This window comes from Pollicipes pollicipes, unplaced genomic scaffold, assembly GCF_011947565.3.
Source record: "Pollicipes pollicipes isolate AB1234 unplaced genomic scaffold, Ppol_2.1 Scaffold_2555;HRSCAF=2994_pilon_pilon_pilon, whole genome shotgun sequence".
NCBI lineage: Eukaryota > Metazoa > Arthropoda > Thecostraca > Pollicipedomorpha > Pollicipedidae > Pollicipes > Pollicipes pollicipes.
This window is the reverse complement of record NW_023596136.1, coordinates 18,330,933-18,350,334: the sequence shown is the minus strand read 5'-3', so window position 1 is coordinate 18,350,334 and position 19,402 is coordinate 18,330,933. Positions and strand designations below refer to the sequence as shown.

Sequence of the window (19,402 nt, the reverse complement as noted above, 5' to 3'; positions counted from 1 at the left end):
CATAGACATGACCTCGAATGCCAGAGAGCCTCTCGCGCTGGTTGGGTCCTCCAACAATGAAAGGAGATACGAGATCTTACGACGAGAGTCCACAATGGGACAATGGAGGGCTCTGTGCCAGTCAGTGGGACAATGGAGAGCTCTGTGCCAGTCAGTGGGACAATGGAGAGCTCTGTGCCAGTCAGTGGGACAATGGAGGGCTCTGTGCCAGTCAGTGGGACAATGGAGAGCTCTGTGCCAGTCAGTGGGACAATGGAGGGCTCTGTGCCAGTCAGTGGGACAATGGAGGGCTCTGTGCCAGTCAGTGGGACAATGGAGAGCTCTGTGCCAGTCAGTGGGACAATGGAGGGCTCTGTGCCAGTCAGTGGGACAATGGAGGGCTCTGTGCCAGTCAGTGGGACAATGGAGAGCTCTGTGCCAGTCAGTGGGACAATGGAGGGCTCTGTGCCAGTCAGTGGGTCAATGGAGAGCTCTGTGCCAGTCAGTGGGACAATGGAGAGCTCTGTGCCAGTCAGTGGGACAATGGAGGGCTCTGTGCCAGTCAGGGGCAAGTATCCAAGGGAAGGCACCCCAGTTTGGCCGGGGATCCAATAAACTGAACTGAGGTCTCTTTGTCAATTATTGGACCCCTGTGCAAATAAGGGATCTTTTTGCGTCAATAAAGGCTCCCGCGTCGATCCGGGGCCTTCTTACCGAGTCGGAGGGCCTTCCGCATCAAGGAAGGGGCCAGTGTATGACGTACCCCTCTAAGGGTTTCCGGATCGACCAGGACCTCGGTCCGCGTCAACAGGATGGTAACTGGACTCGGCGGATAACGCTGGGATGGAATGCCCCTTCAGATCCTGGTCGGGGGAGACAGTGTGCCCTTAATCGTCTACCCACAGGGCCCCTTCCTCGGAAAAGGCCAGGGGTTTTCTTAGTGTCCAAGAGTGTTCACCATTCACTCAGAGTGAATCAAAATGAAGCAGAAAATGAAAGAGGCCAACACGCATTGGTCTGCGGACATCGTCCTGTTGCAGAATCGACTAGCAAAACAAATTACCTAAAGCACGCGCGCTCGCAATCTTACGAACACTGATCAGCACCGGGACACAACCCTAAGAATACTAATGGGCGGGGATACGGTTCCTGTCGAACCCGAGCGGCGTTTGCCGCTGCCGCTAACAACAGGCGGTGTGCGCCTGCCGCTAACAACAGGCGGTGTGCGCCTGGCGCTAACAACAGGCGGTGTGCGCCTGCCGCTAACAATAGGCGGTGTGCGCCTGGCGCTAACAACAGGCGGTGTGCGCTTGGCACGCGGGAACGAACAGCGTAAAATAATCCTCCGTTCAAAATTAATTAATATCGCTCAGAAATAAGACCGGGGCAAATATCTCACTTGTGTAATTTTGAGGAAATCATCTCAAAAGATAAACATTTACGGAAACATGGAAAATCAAGGTCTTACCTTTACTTTTCCAGCTCCACTACCAACTTCAAACGCCACCTGGCGGTTTTGTAAATGCCAATCCTTTCGTATTACCTATACACAAATCGCACAGGCGAAATGTGCGACGGCACCACCTTCTCAACACTTAAATCTATGTCCCGAAGCGTTTGACGTATTTCTTAAATACGCCATCGTTTTCATTCGCCCGTTGGCCCCCGCTTAGTGTTACCCGGGGGACGAACAACATACGGCCTACGCAGCCTACGGCGGCTGCAGTGCCGGGTGTCGGGTCTGCATCTAAGACTTGCGAACGGACATGTTCCTGACAATTTTGTATCATTTGTTTTTCTCTACTCAATTCTGAATGCAGGCTGAACATCCTTTAGCGAACATGAGTTGGCGTTTTCAATCCCACATTTTAGCCCCATTTCGATCTAGGTAAAATGTGCACTCGCGGGGTCCTCAACATTCCTGTAGAGCCCAGAAAAAAACGCAAAATTCCCTGAATGGCATCGGTTTTTAAAGGGTTCACTGAACTACTAAAAATCAGCAGCGCCGGTAGTTTATGTCAAGCACTCATTTCGTGCCGGGCTCCTTGAGTTGTTGACTTCAAAGTACGATCAGAATTGCACTTTCCGATGGTTTTGGCTTTTGTTTCAGTTAAAGCAGGTTAAAACAAAATATGGTGGAGGCAATCGTGCCCTCGAATTGAAGTGAGAAATTTTCGGCGATTTTGTCAGGGTGAGTTGCATAATCACGGGTCTTTTGTTAGCCCTGTGTCCCCCCCCCCGCCCCCCCCCCCCCGCCCCCCCCCCCCCCCCCCCCCCCCCCCCCCCACCCCGTCCTTACCAAGACACTCCGGCTGCGCCCCCGGACATCAGTACTAACCCGCGGATAGAATCGACAAGCACACCCGTGACCCTACCTACTTTTTTGTTAGGACATCGCTCCCTGGAACGAGCAGGTCTTCAAAATTCAGAAGAAAATAAACTTTGGTTGGCACCCAAGCGCCACAGCAGGCCATAGCTACGTGATTGCAGCACAAAGCAGAGCCGGAGCGGGCTTCGGTCGGTCACGTGGTCCGGAGCGGGCATCCGTCGGTCACGTGGTCCGAAGCGGGCGTCACCTGGCTTAATGGCCGCCTTAATTGATCCAACGGTGCAGAAGTGACGTACTCCGCTGTCCGTGCTGGCTCGGCCACCGTGAGAAACAATGTCAAACAAACAAATAGCTCCCGCCGTTATCTCTTGTTTGCTTCTGAGCAGTGATTGGGGGCCGCCCGGAATCTGGACATTGTCTCGGCCAGCAGCCGGCCGACCGGCCGCCCTGGCATGCCCGGTGCGGGGCAGCCAGCCGCGCCGCTGAGGGCAGCCGGACGCCCAGCTGGCCGGCGCCACCGGGCGGGTCGGGTGTCTCAGGTCAGCCGCGGCAACTCGGGTACCCCAGCTGGCCGGCCCCGGGCGGTCGGGTGTCCCCCTGGCCCACCGGGCGGGTCGGGTGTCTCAGGTCAGCCGCGGCAACTCGGGTACCCCAGCTGGCCGGCGCCACCGGGCGGGTCGGTGTGTCTCAGGGTCAGCCGCGGGCAACATTCGGGTACCCCCGCTGCCGGCCCCACCGGGGTGTCGGGTTTGTCTCAGGTCAGCCGCGGCAAACTCGGGTACCCCAGCTGGCTGCGCCACCGGGCGTGTCGGGTTGTCTCAGGTCAGCCGCGGCACTCGGGGTTACCCCAGCTGGCCGGGCACCGGGCGGGTCGGGTGCCTCAGGTCAGCCGCGGCAACTCGGGCACGGCAGGTTGCGGTTCTTAACTGGGTACTCCTGTCCACCACCATGCAGAGGATGGCATGACGTCCCACAGAATGTGAACACCTTGCACTGGTTTCCTCTGAGGACAGCCAGAGGGAGCGCGCCTCCGACAGAAGCAGACAACGGGGGCAGCGAGCTGTTTGCCAGTGCTACTGCGTGCCGACTAGTGTAGAAAGCACGCGCTCGTGGCACTCATGGTCTGTTTACCGCGGCCATGTCTCGGAGGAATGTGGCTCGAGGCTGGCTGCACAGCTTCAACATCCAGACGAGTTTCAAGGATTGCCAAGGGCAAGTTCAGTTTTACACTCCTGCCACCGTGGGACGCAGGTGTTCAGACATTGAACTTTGTCCAGCATGAGTCAGTCACCAAATGTCATGAATAGCTAGCGAGGAGCATTTTACCCTCCGATGGGAAGATGGGCAGATATGTGAGCGTCAACATGCGGTTGTCTAGCTGGTCATTAGATGATGAAAATTGTGCTGCACGTGCAAGCAATTTTTAGAGTTTGCAGCAGTATCTGTGCATTAGATCATTCGCTAGATAACGCTTTGCCTACCAAATGGATTATTATCATCAAGAAACGCTTTTTTACAGTGCCACGTGTACACTGAAGAGCTTAAACTCGAAGGCCTGGATGTAGGCAGCTGGCCAATATTTAGGTTCAAAGATGCTGACACGGGCATCTTACAACCGGGAACAAATAAAATCATGCTATTTCGGCGAAAGTTGATGTGGCCACCGCCTTGCCAGCTGCCACGTTATCCATCTGTGAAAAAGCTTGTGACATTCACCTTAGTTGTCACATTCAGATTGGCGCCAAAACCGGTACACCTATTCATAGCAAGCTAGCAGACATCACCAACATACATCAGAGATGTATAACGGATATTCTACGATTTTATCCACAACAGCAAGCTTATGCACTCAAGCGAATTAAAATGTTGCAGCATGCGGAACGGCGTGCGGATGATCGGCGTAAATAATATGCTCACCGCTCAGCCAGGCGGCGCTGTGCTCCTGCTGATAGTAGATGGCAAGCTTAGGTGCCGATTGGATCAAGTTTAACAGGCAGGAAAATGTTACGTGTTTCGTCTACGCCGGCGTATTGCACAGGAAAACTGAAATCGAGCCAACGGAACTCACACAACTCCCTTTGATGTTCAGTTGCCGAATGTGCTTCACCGTGTTAATGTTCTATGCAGCCGTCGCGATGAAGAAGTCGCTCACTGATGCAACGTGATAATCGATTATGTGAAGCATTCAAAAAGTACTGTTTATTCACGGGCTGGAAAGTTGGCTCGGTTCCTAGATTTGCTTCAAAAGAATGTTGTCGTGCAATGTTCAAAAGACGGACTGGGAGCATGGTTCAAGCTACCTCCGGCGTTCTTGCGCTATGTACCGTGGTGAATCGTTAGTCTGCTGTGGGTTTCTCAGACGAATCGAGGAAGTACTGCTCTGTAGCGACATGCGGCATCAATATGCAGCAATATCTACCACAGATACACCAGAAAAGTTAATACACTTGTGAAAAATAAAGTTCATCAATAAGGCGCACTCTCGAACTCTTGTCATTGAACAGAACAAAATAAATCATCAATCCATGCACATAAAACGGCTGGGAACGACAGATTACGTTTTTCTACGGAAAAAACTGAGTTACCTCAAGACCGCATGAATCAGGATACGCATGGTTTGTGTACTTCGGAAGCTAACGCATAAGTCATCAGCGGTTTCCAAATTGCCAGAGATGGGCGTAGGCCAGCCGCACAACATGCGATATCTCTCACGATACGAGAGCCAGATTTGAGTCCCACGTAAGCTTGCGTGTCACCGGACTTACGCGTGCTTGGATCCAGACCATAGAATCTGCGTTATTCTCGTTCCAGAGAAGTCGCCAGAACATCAGCAGCAAACAGACCCTCAGTCATCGTGAACATACCCCAGACCATGAAATCTGCGTTATTCTCACTCAAGAGAAGTCGCCAGAACATCAGCAGTATCCAGAGATGTCGCCAGAACATTAACAGTAAACAGACCCTCAGTCATCGTGAACATATCCCGGACCAAATGTTCGGCATTGCTCTGTCGACGTTACGTTTTCAGCGGCCATGAACACTTTGGGAGGCTCTTTCGGTAGTTCGCTGTGACAGTTCATGCTCACTTCATCTTATTGTTTAAAGCCTCTACGCAGGTAGTGACAGCGAGCTCATTGCAGGTTCCCCTAATGATGCGAAATCTCAATTGTAAATGAGCCACGCGACTATACAACATGGGCCAAAAAGCTGAAAAAGCAAAAAGTCTGCATACCCTCCTTTCTTTGTGGTTAATTGGCTTCGCCTGACGAAAAGGTTCGTAACCGCTGCTAGGCTTGTTCAAGCAAAGGACAAACGACATTTCTTGACATCTACCCTTGTGCCCCAAAATCAGCTTTTCTTGTCGTATTCACACTCTCCGTGCATTGGACAGTATTAGAACCATGTGGGTAGATGTTTGTATAGCTTAAAATTATTAATAATAAAATGGCCCATCGTTCTGAACTCATCAGTTTAAATAATTCTTCTTGCATCCGCCCAGATGCAGCTCATGCTCTTCTCCGTTGGGCTGGCAGGCCCGCGGAAGACCCGTAACACCATGATCTCAACGCTAACACGCTTCGGACCTGACCGATCTCATCCCACAGTATCCGCTCATTGCTTTGCCGTCAGCGGCGCGCGCCCTGTCGAACTTTGGCTGAAGCGAGGCGGAGTGCGGTGGAGATCCGGCCACATCGCTCCAGTCTGACTGCTGGCTGAAGCGAGGCGGAGTGCGGTGGAGATCCGGCCACATCGCTCCAGTCTGACTGCTGGCTGAAGCGAGGCGGAGTGCGGTGGAGATCCGGCCACATCGCTCCAGTCTGACTGCTGGCTGAAGCGAGGCGGAGTGCGGTGGAGATCCGGCCACATCGCTCCAGTCTGACCGCTTTCCAGGCGTTCACACTCTTCCGTCGACAAGCTATTGGCTTTCTGTCCACCTGCAAGCGCTGGAATGTGCGACCATGGTAGGTAGGTTTTTCAACAGCGGGAGATGCAGCCTGCAGTCTGTGGCACCGGTAAGCGCGACGCATTTGGGCGGCGCGTCCACAGGCGTGCCCTCGACGTTTGTATCACGTCGCCGTCCAGCACACACACACACACACACACACACACACACCACACACACACACACACACACACACACACACAACACACACACACACACACACACACACACACACACACACACACACACACACACACACACACACACACACACACACACACACACACACACACACACACACACACACACACACACACACACACACACACACACACACGCACACACACGCACACACACACACACACACACACACACACACACACACACACACACACACACACACACATACACACACATACACACACATACACACACATACACACACACATACATATATATATATATATATATATATATATATATATATATATATATATATATATATATATATATATATATATATATGGCGACCAGACACGGTGCGTGATAAGGACGAAGGCAGACGAAATGGCAGACGATCCCAGAGAGACAAATGACAAACGCGAAAGGCCGCCCGGTGTTTCTTACCGCCTGCTAAGGCGAATGGCAAAAACGCGAATAAATGCAATGACGCGATCAGACTGTGTCGAAATGCCGAGCTGCAAGACAGACACAACTGGGATGCAATGTGTCGATATGTCCACGTACGATGTATACTTGGTGCCCAATAAGTGCATGCATCAACTCGTTATTAGGTATGGCAAATCAAACATTTGAGAATGATGTTCCTTCCTTTGTATTCAAACCTAATGCTTGGAGATTGAGATGACTGAATGGCCAGGGCCGGATCCCTCACATGTTTCCAGCCAAAACACCTGACGGCAGTTCTCGCCAAACCAAATCTAAAGGCGAAATGTCGCGGAAAAATATACATCTCACACTGTTGGCACCGATGTATCTCGAATAAGCATGTTTCCATTTTTCCATTTTTTCCATGTAAGGCCGCCATTGGGATAAAATGTCCACAGCTCGTCCGAGCTAATGGTAGTCTACAGCGAGGCAGTATCAGCAACGCTATAGCAACGCATGATGGCAAATCATTGCGAGAAGGTGGAATCAGCAGTCGGAGCCCGAAAAACTTCCGGCACGGGTAGACCACAAATTCAAGATGCACACAGGCCGGTCCTTTTCATTTTTCACATTTCACGCCTCTCACTCTTAACAGCTGCAGGTGAAGACAATGAGCCTGACCGTCCAGATCCGGTATAACAAGCTGTCGGTAAGTCTCACCGTGACAACGAAAACCACACCGTCTGAATCACTGCCAGCCAGCAGCAAAATATGACGGAACAATGTAATGTGCAGTCCAGAATTCTGCACAATGCCGCCGAAAAATCCGGGCTGAGGATGACGCACTGAGGCGCCGATGAGAAGTCAACCGACCGATCCCACGTCATCACTGCGCGGCCGTCAGTCCTGCCACCGGAAGCCTGCGGCCGTCAGTCCTCAGAATCATCAGTAGCCCGCGGCCGTCAGTCCTCGGAGTCATCGGCAGCCCGCGGTCGTCAGCCCTCAGAGTCATCGGCAGCCCGCGGCCGTCAGCCCTCAGAGTCATCGGCAGCCCGCGGCCGTCAGCCCTCAGAGTCATCGGCAGCCCGCGGTCGTCAGCCCTCAGAGTCATCGGCAGCCCGCGGCCGTCAGCCCTCAGAGTCATCGGCAGCCCGCGGCCGTCAGCCCTCAGAGTCATCGGCAGCCCGCGGCCGTCAGCCCTCAGAGCCACCGGCAGCCTGGCGTCGACTGAGCGACACGGGGCGACGCAGTCACAGACCAGCAGAGATTACGCTCAGTGGCATCAGGCAGCGGCCTTGGGGCGGCAGGTGTCTCATGTTCTGCTCGAGCGTCCAAAGACCGCAGCCTGGCTGCACGTCTGCAGCCATCCGGACCTGGACTTCAGCGGGATGAGATCGGACTCTTTCCACTTCGGGCTGGCTGACAAGACGACGACGGTCCACATTGGCCCGAACTGATGACGACAGCGATGGGGATCAATGCGGCGACGAGGGCGCCACCTGGCAGCCTGACAGCCCTACGGATGACCTCTTACAAAAGATGCCCAATGAAATGGCCCGTGCCCAGGACACCACCTGTGGCTGCCCGACGCTGCGTGAGCTGTGCTCCAAAACCAGGCGTACCGAGGGCGATTCCGGGACGGACTTTCAGCGCGCCGGCAGCGGGAGGCGTGCGTTTCTCACGCCGATTATGCGCCCGATCCGGACCGGGCTTGGCTCTGCAGGCCGCGGACGTCCCTACACTACACACAGTGTGCAGCAACGGCGGGCGGCCACGCGGAGCCGGCTCGACGTTCACGTCTCCTGGGAGCCGCGCCCGGCCCGGATCACACGAGCGGCGACCCGTTCGCAGCGCGCACTCCACCAGCACGCCGGCTCACTGCGGGAGGCCGCCCCCTGGCCCCCCTCGCTTGCATGCACTTCCATGCACAGGGCGTACGTATGCACAGTTACATAGATATACGAATTGACCAGCAAAGTGAGGACGAAAGCGGAGCCCAGGCGGAGCCGGACGGATGTTATGAGGTCGCTGCTGGGCCCACGCTCCGTCAGCTGCACTAGGCGCAGCTGCGGGAGCAGCCGAGGGAGCCTGTTGGGTGCTGTCACCAGACGCAGCTGCGGGGACAGCGGAGGGAGCCTGTTGGGCGCTGTTCCGCGCCGACCTCAAGCTGTCTACTAAGTCAACATAGCCGTGATTTAGAGGTACCGCATCGGACGACCTCGGTTCAGTCGCCAGACCTCGGGCGACCTCGGGACAGTCGCCAGGCATCGGACGACCTCGGGACAGTCGCCAGGCCTCGGCCGCCGCGAGTGTAACGAGAAGAGGGCTCTAGATGGGCCGACTGCTCCGGCCAGGCGGCGAGCTGCTGGTCAGCTGTCGGTGCCGGCGTCAGCGCGAGTGTCCTCCGCTCGGACCAGCCCCGTCTTCAGTTCAGACCGCCCGCCAGTCCTCCGCTCAGACCAGCCCCGTCTCCAGTTCAGACCGCCCGCCAGGCGGCGAGCTGCTGGTCAGCTGTCGGTGCCGGCGTCAGCGCGAGTGTCCTCCGCTCGGACCAGCCCCGTCTTCAGTTCAGACCGCCCGCCAGTTCACCACACGGACCAACCCCGTCTCCAGTTCAGACCGCCCGCCAGGCTGCTTCATCCACACGGACCCAGAGCCGGGCTCACCAAGTGTGAATCACCCGTCTGATTCAGCTCGCCCTACATAAAATTAACATAAATCCGCGCGCCAGCCCCCGCCTGGATTTCGCGTTCAACCCGCGTAAAATAGCTGGTGCGATGATCAATGGACTTAAACGGAGCGTCGCGTCAGCCTAACATTGGCTAATTCACATTATTGCTTGGGATCTTTACGTGCTAGAGGCTTTCGCGCGTGGCGTGTTGAACTCACCCATTGATAATAGGCACTCGTGTGCAGTGCATAACGGGGCACGCTGGACGAAGATGTTGTCTCGGGAAACAGCGTGCAGTTTGTTACAGGTGCCGCAAAAAATACGATTCGCCGTTGGAAGACTTAAAGAGCGGCCGTAAGATATGACGAAAACTTATTCATATCCTTAAAACGGCTATGAAGCAAGTCCTTGGAGCACAGACTTTGAATGGGGAAACGACAAGAACATAGGAAAGCCAAGGAGAATGGGCAATGTTGGTATAACGTCAGTTTTGTTCCGTAAAAACCATAGTTTTCAATCAGAAAGGCGGAATGGGAACACAGCGTGGGACTGCCGCCACAGCTTTGTAAGAAATAAATAAGCCCTATAACGTGGAAAGAAACCAGCTAAGAATGTATCCCCCAATTTCAAAAACAGCCCCTTCTGCTTACAGCATGATTCAAATCGTGCCTTGCAAGCATATGGGAGGGGAGCAGCTCGTTTTATCTTGAGCGATGTTCTTAATGCATTGTTGTAAAAATAGTCTGAAACAGTACGATTTAGTAAAAAGAAGTAGCACTTGGATCCATCGTTTGCCTACAGTGCACGGTTAAAAATTCCGTTCATGCGTAACTTTACGCAGCAGATTGCTGGCGCGGTAGTTGCCAGCGAGATGTTCGCTACCAGGTCGGTGTGCGAGCGCCCCTCCCCCCCCCCCCCCGCGCCGGCCTGGCAGACAGCGGTGCAGCGTGAAGCGTGGACCAGTATTTGGGGGGACGCCCCAGGCCAAGTGTGCAGCGTCCGCCTGCCACGCGGCTCGTCGCAAGCCAGCGCCGGTCGGACCGGCTGGCGACGACAGCTGGCCGGCATGCCAGACGACCTGCAGGGGCACCTGGGCGGGCCGGCCCCGCACCGCGTGCAGGCGCGCGCCGCGCTGCGCCGCCGCCGGCCGGCGAGCGCAGTTAACATCTCATAGCTCGCCGCCGGAACAAAGCCGTGATGAGCGGCGCCGCCGGCGCGGGCGTCAGCTGCCCACTGGCCGGCCGACCGGCGGCCGCGACCGCCCTCCGGCCGGCCGACCGGCGGCCGCAGCTGTCCACGCCACGGCGGGGCCTCAGCTGCAGCCGCCGAGCCAGAGTTGGACCGCGCCGCCGGGACTACCACCGCCGCACAAAGAAGGGGCAGATATTTCAGGCGATGTCGTCTCATATAACGCCACCGGGGTAAGCTAGGGCGGAAGTTCGCCGAAGTCGGGGAGCAGAGCCGTTCGGGCGCCGCGGCGCCGCAGCGCTCGGACCGGCGCATTTCGAGCGGTGGCGGCGCTCCCGGCAGCACGTCGCCCGCTAGCCTGGTGGTGGCCGGGCGTGAAGCGCGACCTGACGGGGGCGTCGGCGGCCGTCATGTCCGTGTCGTCAGATGTCACTCGGAGGGGGCACGCGACCCGCTCCGATCCCCGCCCCACCGCCGGGGGGCGGGGGCGCCTGCCCGCTGCGGAAGTCGGGCCGCCCGCCCGGACTGGCAGTGCTAATGGTGGTAGCTGGCCGCGCAAGGGCGATTCCAACACGGTTGCAAATGCATGCAAATTTATCACTTTTACGCTGTCTCCAACGCCGCCCTAATCGCTCCTACTCCACCCTGATCCCTTCTGATTTATCACGCCCTCGGCCCTCGGCCCCGCCAGCCCCTCCCCATCCGGGCCGCCCGACGGTGTGCTTCTCCGGCTGCGATTGGCGCCCGCCTCGGTCCCCCGACTCAAACCCGGCTGTTGACGCAGGCGGCGGCTCAATGCGGTTCAATGCGGCCGAAACCGCTGTTGACGCAGGCGGTTTAATGGAGGCGAAACTTCCGCTACCTGCGCTGTTTTTGTGCGCTGTCGCTGCTGGCCGCTCACCACTGGAGTGGCTGCGACGAAGCCGCGCGGTGAGCGCAGTGAGCACGGCCTGATTGGTTACAGTGAGCGCAGTGAGCACGGGCTGATTGGCCAGAGGGAGCGCAGTGGGCACGCGCTGATTGGTTGCGGTGATCTTCAGGTCCGGGAGTCTTCTTCTTAGGTCTTAGGATCTCTAAGACCTAGACCTTCAGGAACCGGATTCTGAACTCGCTGCTGGCTGATGCACGGACAAGGCTCTGGTTGTACCTATCTACAGGCCGCGGCAGGATGTGGGTGCTCACCTCCAATGCCTTCCGCACTGTGAGGGCATTGCCAAAGGTTCCGCTGTCCTGTTCCTTGAACCGAACTCTCGCGATAACATGAAGGTGTTCGTTTTAAATCCTCCTGGATCGTGCACAACCTTCTCAATGTTTGCATGTTTAAAGACCATTGTCATCTACTGATTTTTTAATTATCAGCTTTATATCTCTAACGCGCGGTTTTCTTTGGTGGCTCGCCCGCATCCGCGTTGTGGTGACACCATTTTATCATATCTCGAGCACCACGTCTGCGGCACAGTATACTCACACCTATTCCATATTGAAGCAGGCACAACCCATACCGATGCAGCTGTGGAGATCAGCTCACGGTCGATCCCGACCGATGCAGTTGTGGAGAACGGCACGCAGCCGATCCATACCGATGCAGTTGTGGAGAACGGCATACAGCCGACCCCCTACCGATGCAGTTGTGGATAACTGTCCACAGCCGATCCCCTACCGATGCAGCTGTGAATAACTGTCCACAGCCGATCCCCTACCGATGCAGCTGTGAATAGCTGTCCGAAGCCGATACCCTACCGATGCTTCGCCAGTGCGCACACATGTATTAAGCACCAGCTGGTTAAGTACTACGAGGAGATGGGGCGGCACCTCGCTGCCAGCCGGCGCCGGCAGACACGCCGCCTTGTCTGAGATGGGGCGGCACCTCACTGCCGAGCCGGCGCCGGCAGACGCGCCGCCTTGTCTGAGATGGGGCGGCACCTCGCTGCCGAGCCGGCGCCGGCAGACGAGCCGCCTTGTCTGAGATGGGGCGGCACCTCGCTGCCGAGCCGGCGCCGGCAGACGCACCGCCTTGCCTGGCTCTGAGACTCTCGGGGACTGAATTATCTGCGGCCGTAAGACGTCACATGTGCCGTGCCCCCTTCCTCTTCCCCCCCCCACCCCTTGATAACACTGACGTACTCATCTGCTTTATATGCGGCTGCTAATGCGAACGTTTTCTGCACAGCCGTATGTATTTTTATGGCATTGTTGACAGTCTTATTGGCTGCGTGGTACCGTACTTCCTTGCGCAATGTTTGTATGTTGGTTATGCACCAGCTGTTCAAGGCGCCGCAAAACAACCAACAAACAAACGGACATATTTAGGGTCGTCATCTTTATGCGGCGCATCTGTAAAAACATTATCGAGAGTCGAGAGGGGCCGACCGGATGACTTCATATCAATATGATGAACAGTACTTCATTTCGTTTACACTTGATTATGGTTGCGCCATTGTTAGCAGCCGAACGGGAGGCAGCAAGCGCCCTCAAAGGGGTGGAATGGACGTGTGCAGCAATAGTGGCGAAATACTCCACCACAGCGGTAAGATATGCCTACCAAATGGCTAGGTCCGTTTGTGGTGGCCTGATAGCTGAGACAAGTGTCAATGCGAGGTTTATTCCATGCCTTGCGATTCGATCCCACTTGACGGCAACACATCACGAAGGGCTTGCCGATTGGTTATGGCCTCAACGGACAGGTGCTATCACCAACTGGGCGGCTTGCAGACTGCAGTCAGCGCCCACAGAGGGCCCGCTCGCCGCGTACGTCATCGTCCGAGCGCCGATAACGGGGGCGTGCTGACGGCAGCGATCAGACGATCCATCCGTTCTCCTAACTGACTGCCACTGAGGGGTGGAGCCTGTGCGCCTCACAGAGCAAGGCGTGCTCGCATCGGTCACGGCCGACCGAGCCGACGTCATAGCCAGAGACCGGGCCCCACATGCGGTCAAGGTCACGGAGTCAAAATGCGCTCTGTTTCCGATGTTCTATAAAGCCTCTGGAGAAACAAACGAAATTACAAGAACTATCAACTTAGAAATAGTCAGCTGAAAGCATATTTCTTTCAGTACAAACCCACGCATCGCATAAAGCATCGAGAAGTTCAAACGAACGAACTTAACTAACAAAACGTTATGACTCAGCTGATGGCGTACTTTTTCAAGACTAAGTTGTTTGTATTTGAACACTGAAATGTTCCGGAGGCGTTGTCGGGGTCCTGAGGTCACAAACTCCCCTCACCGTCGAGGTCCTGAGGTCACAAGCTCCCTTCACCGTCGAGGTCCTGAGGTCACAAGCTCCCTTACTGCCGAGGTCCTGAGGTCACATGCTCCCCTCGCCGCCGAGGTCCTGAGGCCACAAGCTCCCTTCGCCGTCGAGGTCCTGAGGTCACAAGCTCCCTTCGCCGTCGAGGTCCTGAGGTCACAAGCTCCCTTACCGTCGAGGTCCTGAAGTCACAAGCTCCCTTTACCTCCGAGGTCCTGATATTACAAGCTCATTTCACCGTCGAGGTCCTGAGGTCACATGCTCCCTTTACCGTCGAGGTCCTGAGGTCACAAGCTCCCTTACCGCCGAGGTCCTGAGGTCACATGCTCCCGCCGCCGCCGAGGTCCTGAGGTTACAAGCTCCCTTACCGCCGAGGTCCTGAGGTTACAAATTCCCTTCACCGTCGAGGTCCTGAGGTCACAAGCTCCCTTACCGCCGAGGTCCTGAGGTCACAGTCTCCCCTCACCGCCGCCAAGCGCAGCACTATTGACGTGGTGGACGCATTTCACTCAGTCCCGCCCAAGTGGATGGAGATTGCCATCAGCAAAGGAAAATGGGAACTCGTAAATATGAATGGAAGTGATTGAAAGGTAAACTGGCCTCGACGGCCAGTTTTTGAGCGAAGATGGTTCCGAAACGACAACCAGTCCCGCTCGAAAGGTTAGGTGCCGCACATCTCGACCAACCTGACCAACAGAAGCCATACGTGGACTACAACTGGTAAAATCCGTCTCGCGGAAGCCACAGAAGGTCTTGTCGCAAAGCAGGCGTCGAAATAGTCGGGCATATTGAAAGGGATTTGTCTAACCCAAAACCTTTCTGGCGTAATTTTACAACAGTTGAAAAGCTAGATCCCTTAAAACGAGCTTTTGACCCCAACAAATCACAAACAAATGAAATATTACCAATTCTGTGCTTTCAGTTCAGCCGTTACGTTATGCTCCATGGTGAGGGCCGAAACTTGCACCTGATGACATCGTGAATAGCAATCATGGTAAAACGAAAGGTCCCATCTCAGTAGGGAAAGGTACAGCAACCTTTCATCTTTTACAAAAAGGTGACATTTTGGTTTAAGCTCGTTAGAGATACCAAAGCTGGCTTAAAACTTCAGCAATCACCGCCAGTCACGCGACTGGTGGATATCAGAACTGGCCTCCTGACTGGTGGATATCAGAACTGGCCTCCTAACTGGTGGATATCAGAACTGGCCTCCTGACTGGTGGATATCAGAACTGGCCTCCTGACTGGTGGATATCAGAACTGGCCTCCTGACTGGTGGATATCAGAACTGGCCTCCTGACTGGTGGATATCAGAACTGGCCTCCTGACTGGTGGATATCAGAACTGGCCTCCTGACTGGTGGATATCAGAACTGGCCTCCCGACTGGTGGATATCAGAACTGGCCTCCTGACTGGTGGATATCAGAACTGGCCTCCCGACTGGTGGATATCAGAACTGGGCTCCTGGCTGGTGGATATCAGAACTGGCCTCCCGACTTGTGGATATCAGAACTGGGCTCCTGACTGGCAAAAACCTGAAGCTGTTCACTCCCACAACGGGATGGCAGGTATCACGACTAGTCGCTGCGTTCGCCGGTCTCATGATCACTGGCGGGACTGACAAGGGCTACCGCCGATTGTTGGGCTGGCAGCGCTCCCGGATATTCACGTCCACGGACGCTGGCGGGCACCAGGATCGGGCACTGGGCTGACATACCTCACGGCTGCTCTTCCTGTTCATAGAATAATAGACGCCATGACGCGCCACTGCATTGACAGAGCTCGCGAAGGTTCACGAATCCAGCAGATGTCACATCTGTTCATTAAGTTGATAGCGCCCATAACCTTTTACAGGGCTGGAGGCTACCTGTCGAGATTTTTACGAGAGTCTTGGAGATCGTCATCCTTCATGGTACTGGCATATATCACGACTGGCCTCTGGTTGGCTCGAGGCTGTTCATGGGCTTACTTATGACCAATCGCGACATTGGCGAGAGCCACGTTGGCCAGGTAGTGAGGTAGGAAGACGGGCTCAACACAAGGCAACAGCAACAATAGCAATAGTGTCATGCCACGGGAACGTCAAAACCAATTTAGTTCCCGAATGTATGCGTGTTGGCGCGCTCATAAACCAGGTTTAGAGAGGCACGATCGGTCGTAAGGTTGTTAAGTAGCGATGACAGACATCCGAAGGCTCTGGACTGGACAGAGGCACGGTAAATTCAGAACGTTGTTTTCAAGGCTGATGAAAATAAGGTAAAAAGCTTGCAGCTCAAATAAAAAAGGAAGTGTAACTCAGCTGCTATATCTAGAAACGCGTTAGCATACGTTAGGACTCGGATTGCATTCATAAAACTGCATGTCATGTTGATAACAAACCCAGATTCATCACGTACCACACGAACATTAAACCAACTAGACGCAATGTCATCAATCCAACTCGAAGTCACGGTCAACCATTCACGATACAGCGTTTTCCAAACAAGCATAACACACAAGGAGGCATGCAAAGTCAAATGCATCCCCTATGTGTACTTCTCCATGCACACATCTAAATCCCTATCAAACTGAATGCACGATTAAACAACATCACACTGATGTTCGCAATCAATCCGTGGATGGGTTCAGCTGCTGAAGTGGTCCAGTCATTGGCGATGGCCTCCAACAAACAACTTAAACAAAACTTCAACGAAACAATAAGGATCAATGCTTCAATTCGCTTCAGACATGCAATGTGTGTGACTCAGGTCTGAGAGCAAAAATTATCGATTCATTGAGTTCGATTTTTTAGAGCAAGCCTCTCAGTGTCTCAAATCCGTGAAAAGTGTCTAATATTCCGCCCAGAACAAGTGCTAAATCTGGGAGCAGCCATGATATTGAGGGCGATGATCCCCAGGAAGGTCGAAGGATTCTGGCGGGGCGCGGGAACGTGGAGGGCGTGAGAGTGGGGGCAAGGGGGGCTGAGCCCAAAACATCATTGAAAATCAATATTGTACCTACCCATGAGCGTTGACCGGAAAAAGCTGGCCAAAAACGGCCACCGGCACCAAGTTAGGATGACACTTTCATTGACCCTTGGGTATTCTGGAATGGCCACGAGCGCAGGACGGTACCGTTTGACTTACCTTGGCCGGGGGTTACCCCCGACAACAGAATCACAGCTATCTGGAGTGCGTGCGTCAGCCTCCATACACGGCTTTCCCCGCAGCTCTTCCGCCGCATCGTCACCGGCTTGACAGGCAGACACCACCTGCCCAGCGGCCCGTCCGCTCCGACTGTATCGTATCCACTTGCCGCTTGATCAGCGGACCGATCGCGCGGCCCGGGCGCGCCCGCACACTCGCCCGCCACCTCACACCTGCGCTGCAGACCGGCACGCCACCTCACATGCTCCCACGCCGTCCGCGCGCCGCCGATCGCCCGCCTCCCGTCCGATGCACGCGGCGCCGATTGAAGTCCGGGCACCGATGCCGCGGTTCCGGAGTCCGACGCCAGCGCCCCTGGCGGCCACAGTCGGAACCGACGGGGCTTGATCCCATCAATGATCGTGACAGGCGGCAATTACCGCTCGCAATGCTCCTTGCGAGGAGGCCATGCAATGGTGTGCATATGAGCTATGCGGTGATTACACATTTTCTTTACGTGTTTAGAGCCAGGCAGCACGTGCCAGGAGGTGGAAACGTTCGAAGGGGGAGAACAGCCGAGCGCCGCAAGTTTCGAAGTGTGGTCGGTGCCGGCAGGCCCAGTGGCTGCTTGATGACCCTCAGATTTCGATTGTTGCTTTGAACAGAATGTATGTCTGAGGATGTTCTGATTGTATAAACCCCCATTCCATTTGCACAAGCGTCCCGAAGTCTAGAGCCAGTGATAGTGAAAGCGGTCGAGACAGCATTCCTAATCAACGTGTTCAACCGAAGTGCCAGAGGCCCTCCCACTGAGCAAACGTTGAGTGACGTGCTAGGCTTTGCAGGCGTTTCTCTCCACGCGATGCCCACGTCATAATATTCAATTCAGCCAAGATGGGTGCTTTGTTCCCCGCCAACCCTGTGGGGAAGCCCTTGATATCAGTGCGACGTGTATCCTCTCAGTCTACAAAAAAAAACAGCTCAGCAGATCACCAAGTTAAAGTTACGAACAATGGCTTCGCAGTTGCGGAGCCGGTAAGCAGAGCCGGTATCCATGACCTGTGAACGGGTCAGTGGCAGTTGGCCGAGCGCCTCGTTAGCAGCCCCGCTCGGCGGGCTTCACGAGGAGACCCGTCCGCGCTTCACTCGGCTTCGCGGCGGCGCTCGGACGGGCTTCACGGGTTCGGCGGGGACGGCCCGGCGCGCGCCACTATCAGGGCTTCTGTCTGCAGTCCCCGCGGTGGGGTCCTGTGCTGGCACCTGCACCGGCTGATGGAAGACACGCCGTCCGTGACGGGTCAACACGAAGCGTGGTCGTGTAGTGCGGCTCACAGACCGGCACGGTGCCCCCCCCCCCTTGCGAGGTAGAGGCGTCGTAAAGACGTCACGGTCGGCACGCCTCCAAAACGCCATGACGTCGCCTGCTATATGGATAAATAACTCACATCTGGCTGAATAGCGGCATCATGACATTTGTGAAAGCAATGCTGCTGTAGTTTGCATGCCCAAAGAGGGCGCCGCATGGCGACTAACCATGTGTGAATGAACATGATTTTTGCTCATCACTGCAGTTTGCATATTCACACATGCTAGCATTGTCCACACCACACATCCGTTTCGAAAATGTGACAGCAAGGGTCTCTCCGCCCAAACGCTCCCGCATCTTTGGTCGTCAGATCACAGATCAGCAACCAACCTGTGTCAACAGCCGTCTTTCTGTCGCCCCGCGGAGTGACGGTGAAGCGCGTCATCACCACAGCCGGCTGTACCGCCGACGTCATCACCAGAGCCAGCTGTGCCGTCGACGCCATCACCACAGCCGGCTGTACCGCCGAGGACATCACCGCAGCCGGCTGTACCGCCGTCGTCATCGCCATAGCCGGCTGTACCGCTGGCGTCATAGCTATAGCCGGCTGTACCTCCGGCGTCATAGCTATAGCCGGCTGTACCGCCGGCGCCCGCAGCAGGCCTCCACCGGGGCGTGAACGTCATACGCAAAACCTGCGGCCGTTCGCGGCGCCCCCGCGTCAGGTTTGACTGCCGACCACCGGCCGGTGGGGCTTACGTACCCACTAAAATGCGCCATAGGACGCGCGGTGCGAAACGAAACGAGCGACAGACAACGGTCTGTCAATATCTTAATCGATCCTTGTACGCGAGGCCGGCGGCGCCGTGAAGCCGCGCCGACACGGCATAGTTCCTCAGGGGCGCGGCGCCCGCGGGGCGGCATTGAAGGCGGCGGCGCATGGGCGCCGGTGGAGGCGCTGGCGTGCTGCACCAGAGGGTAATGAGCTGTTACGTCCATGAG

General features: G+C 55.5%; 1 protein-coding gene across 1 annotated transcript in view; it reads right to left on the bottom strand.

The window, feature by feature from the left end:
- LOC119098691 (hemicentin-2) overlaps nt 1-17,345 on the bottom strand; it is a 61,085-nt gene extending 43,740 nt beyond the window's left edge. Inside the window, exon 1 of the mRNA XM_037221683.1 lies at nt 17,095-17,345. Within this exon, the coding sequence (XP_037077578.1) occupies nt 17,095-17,191 (97 nt within the window). The 5' untranslated portion in view covers nt 17,192-17,345. The remainder of the gene's footprint in view (nt 1-17,094) is intronic.
- Nucleotides 17,346-19,402: the final 2,057 nt, after the last annotated feature.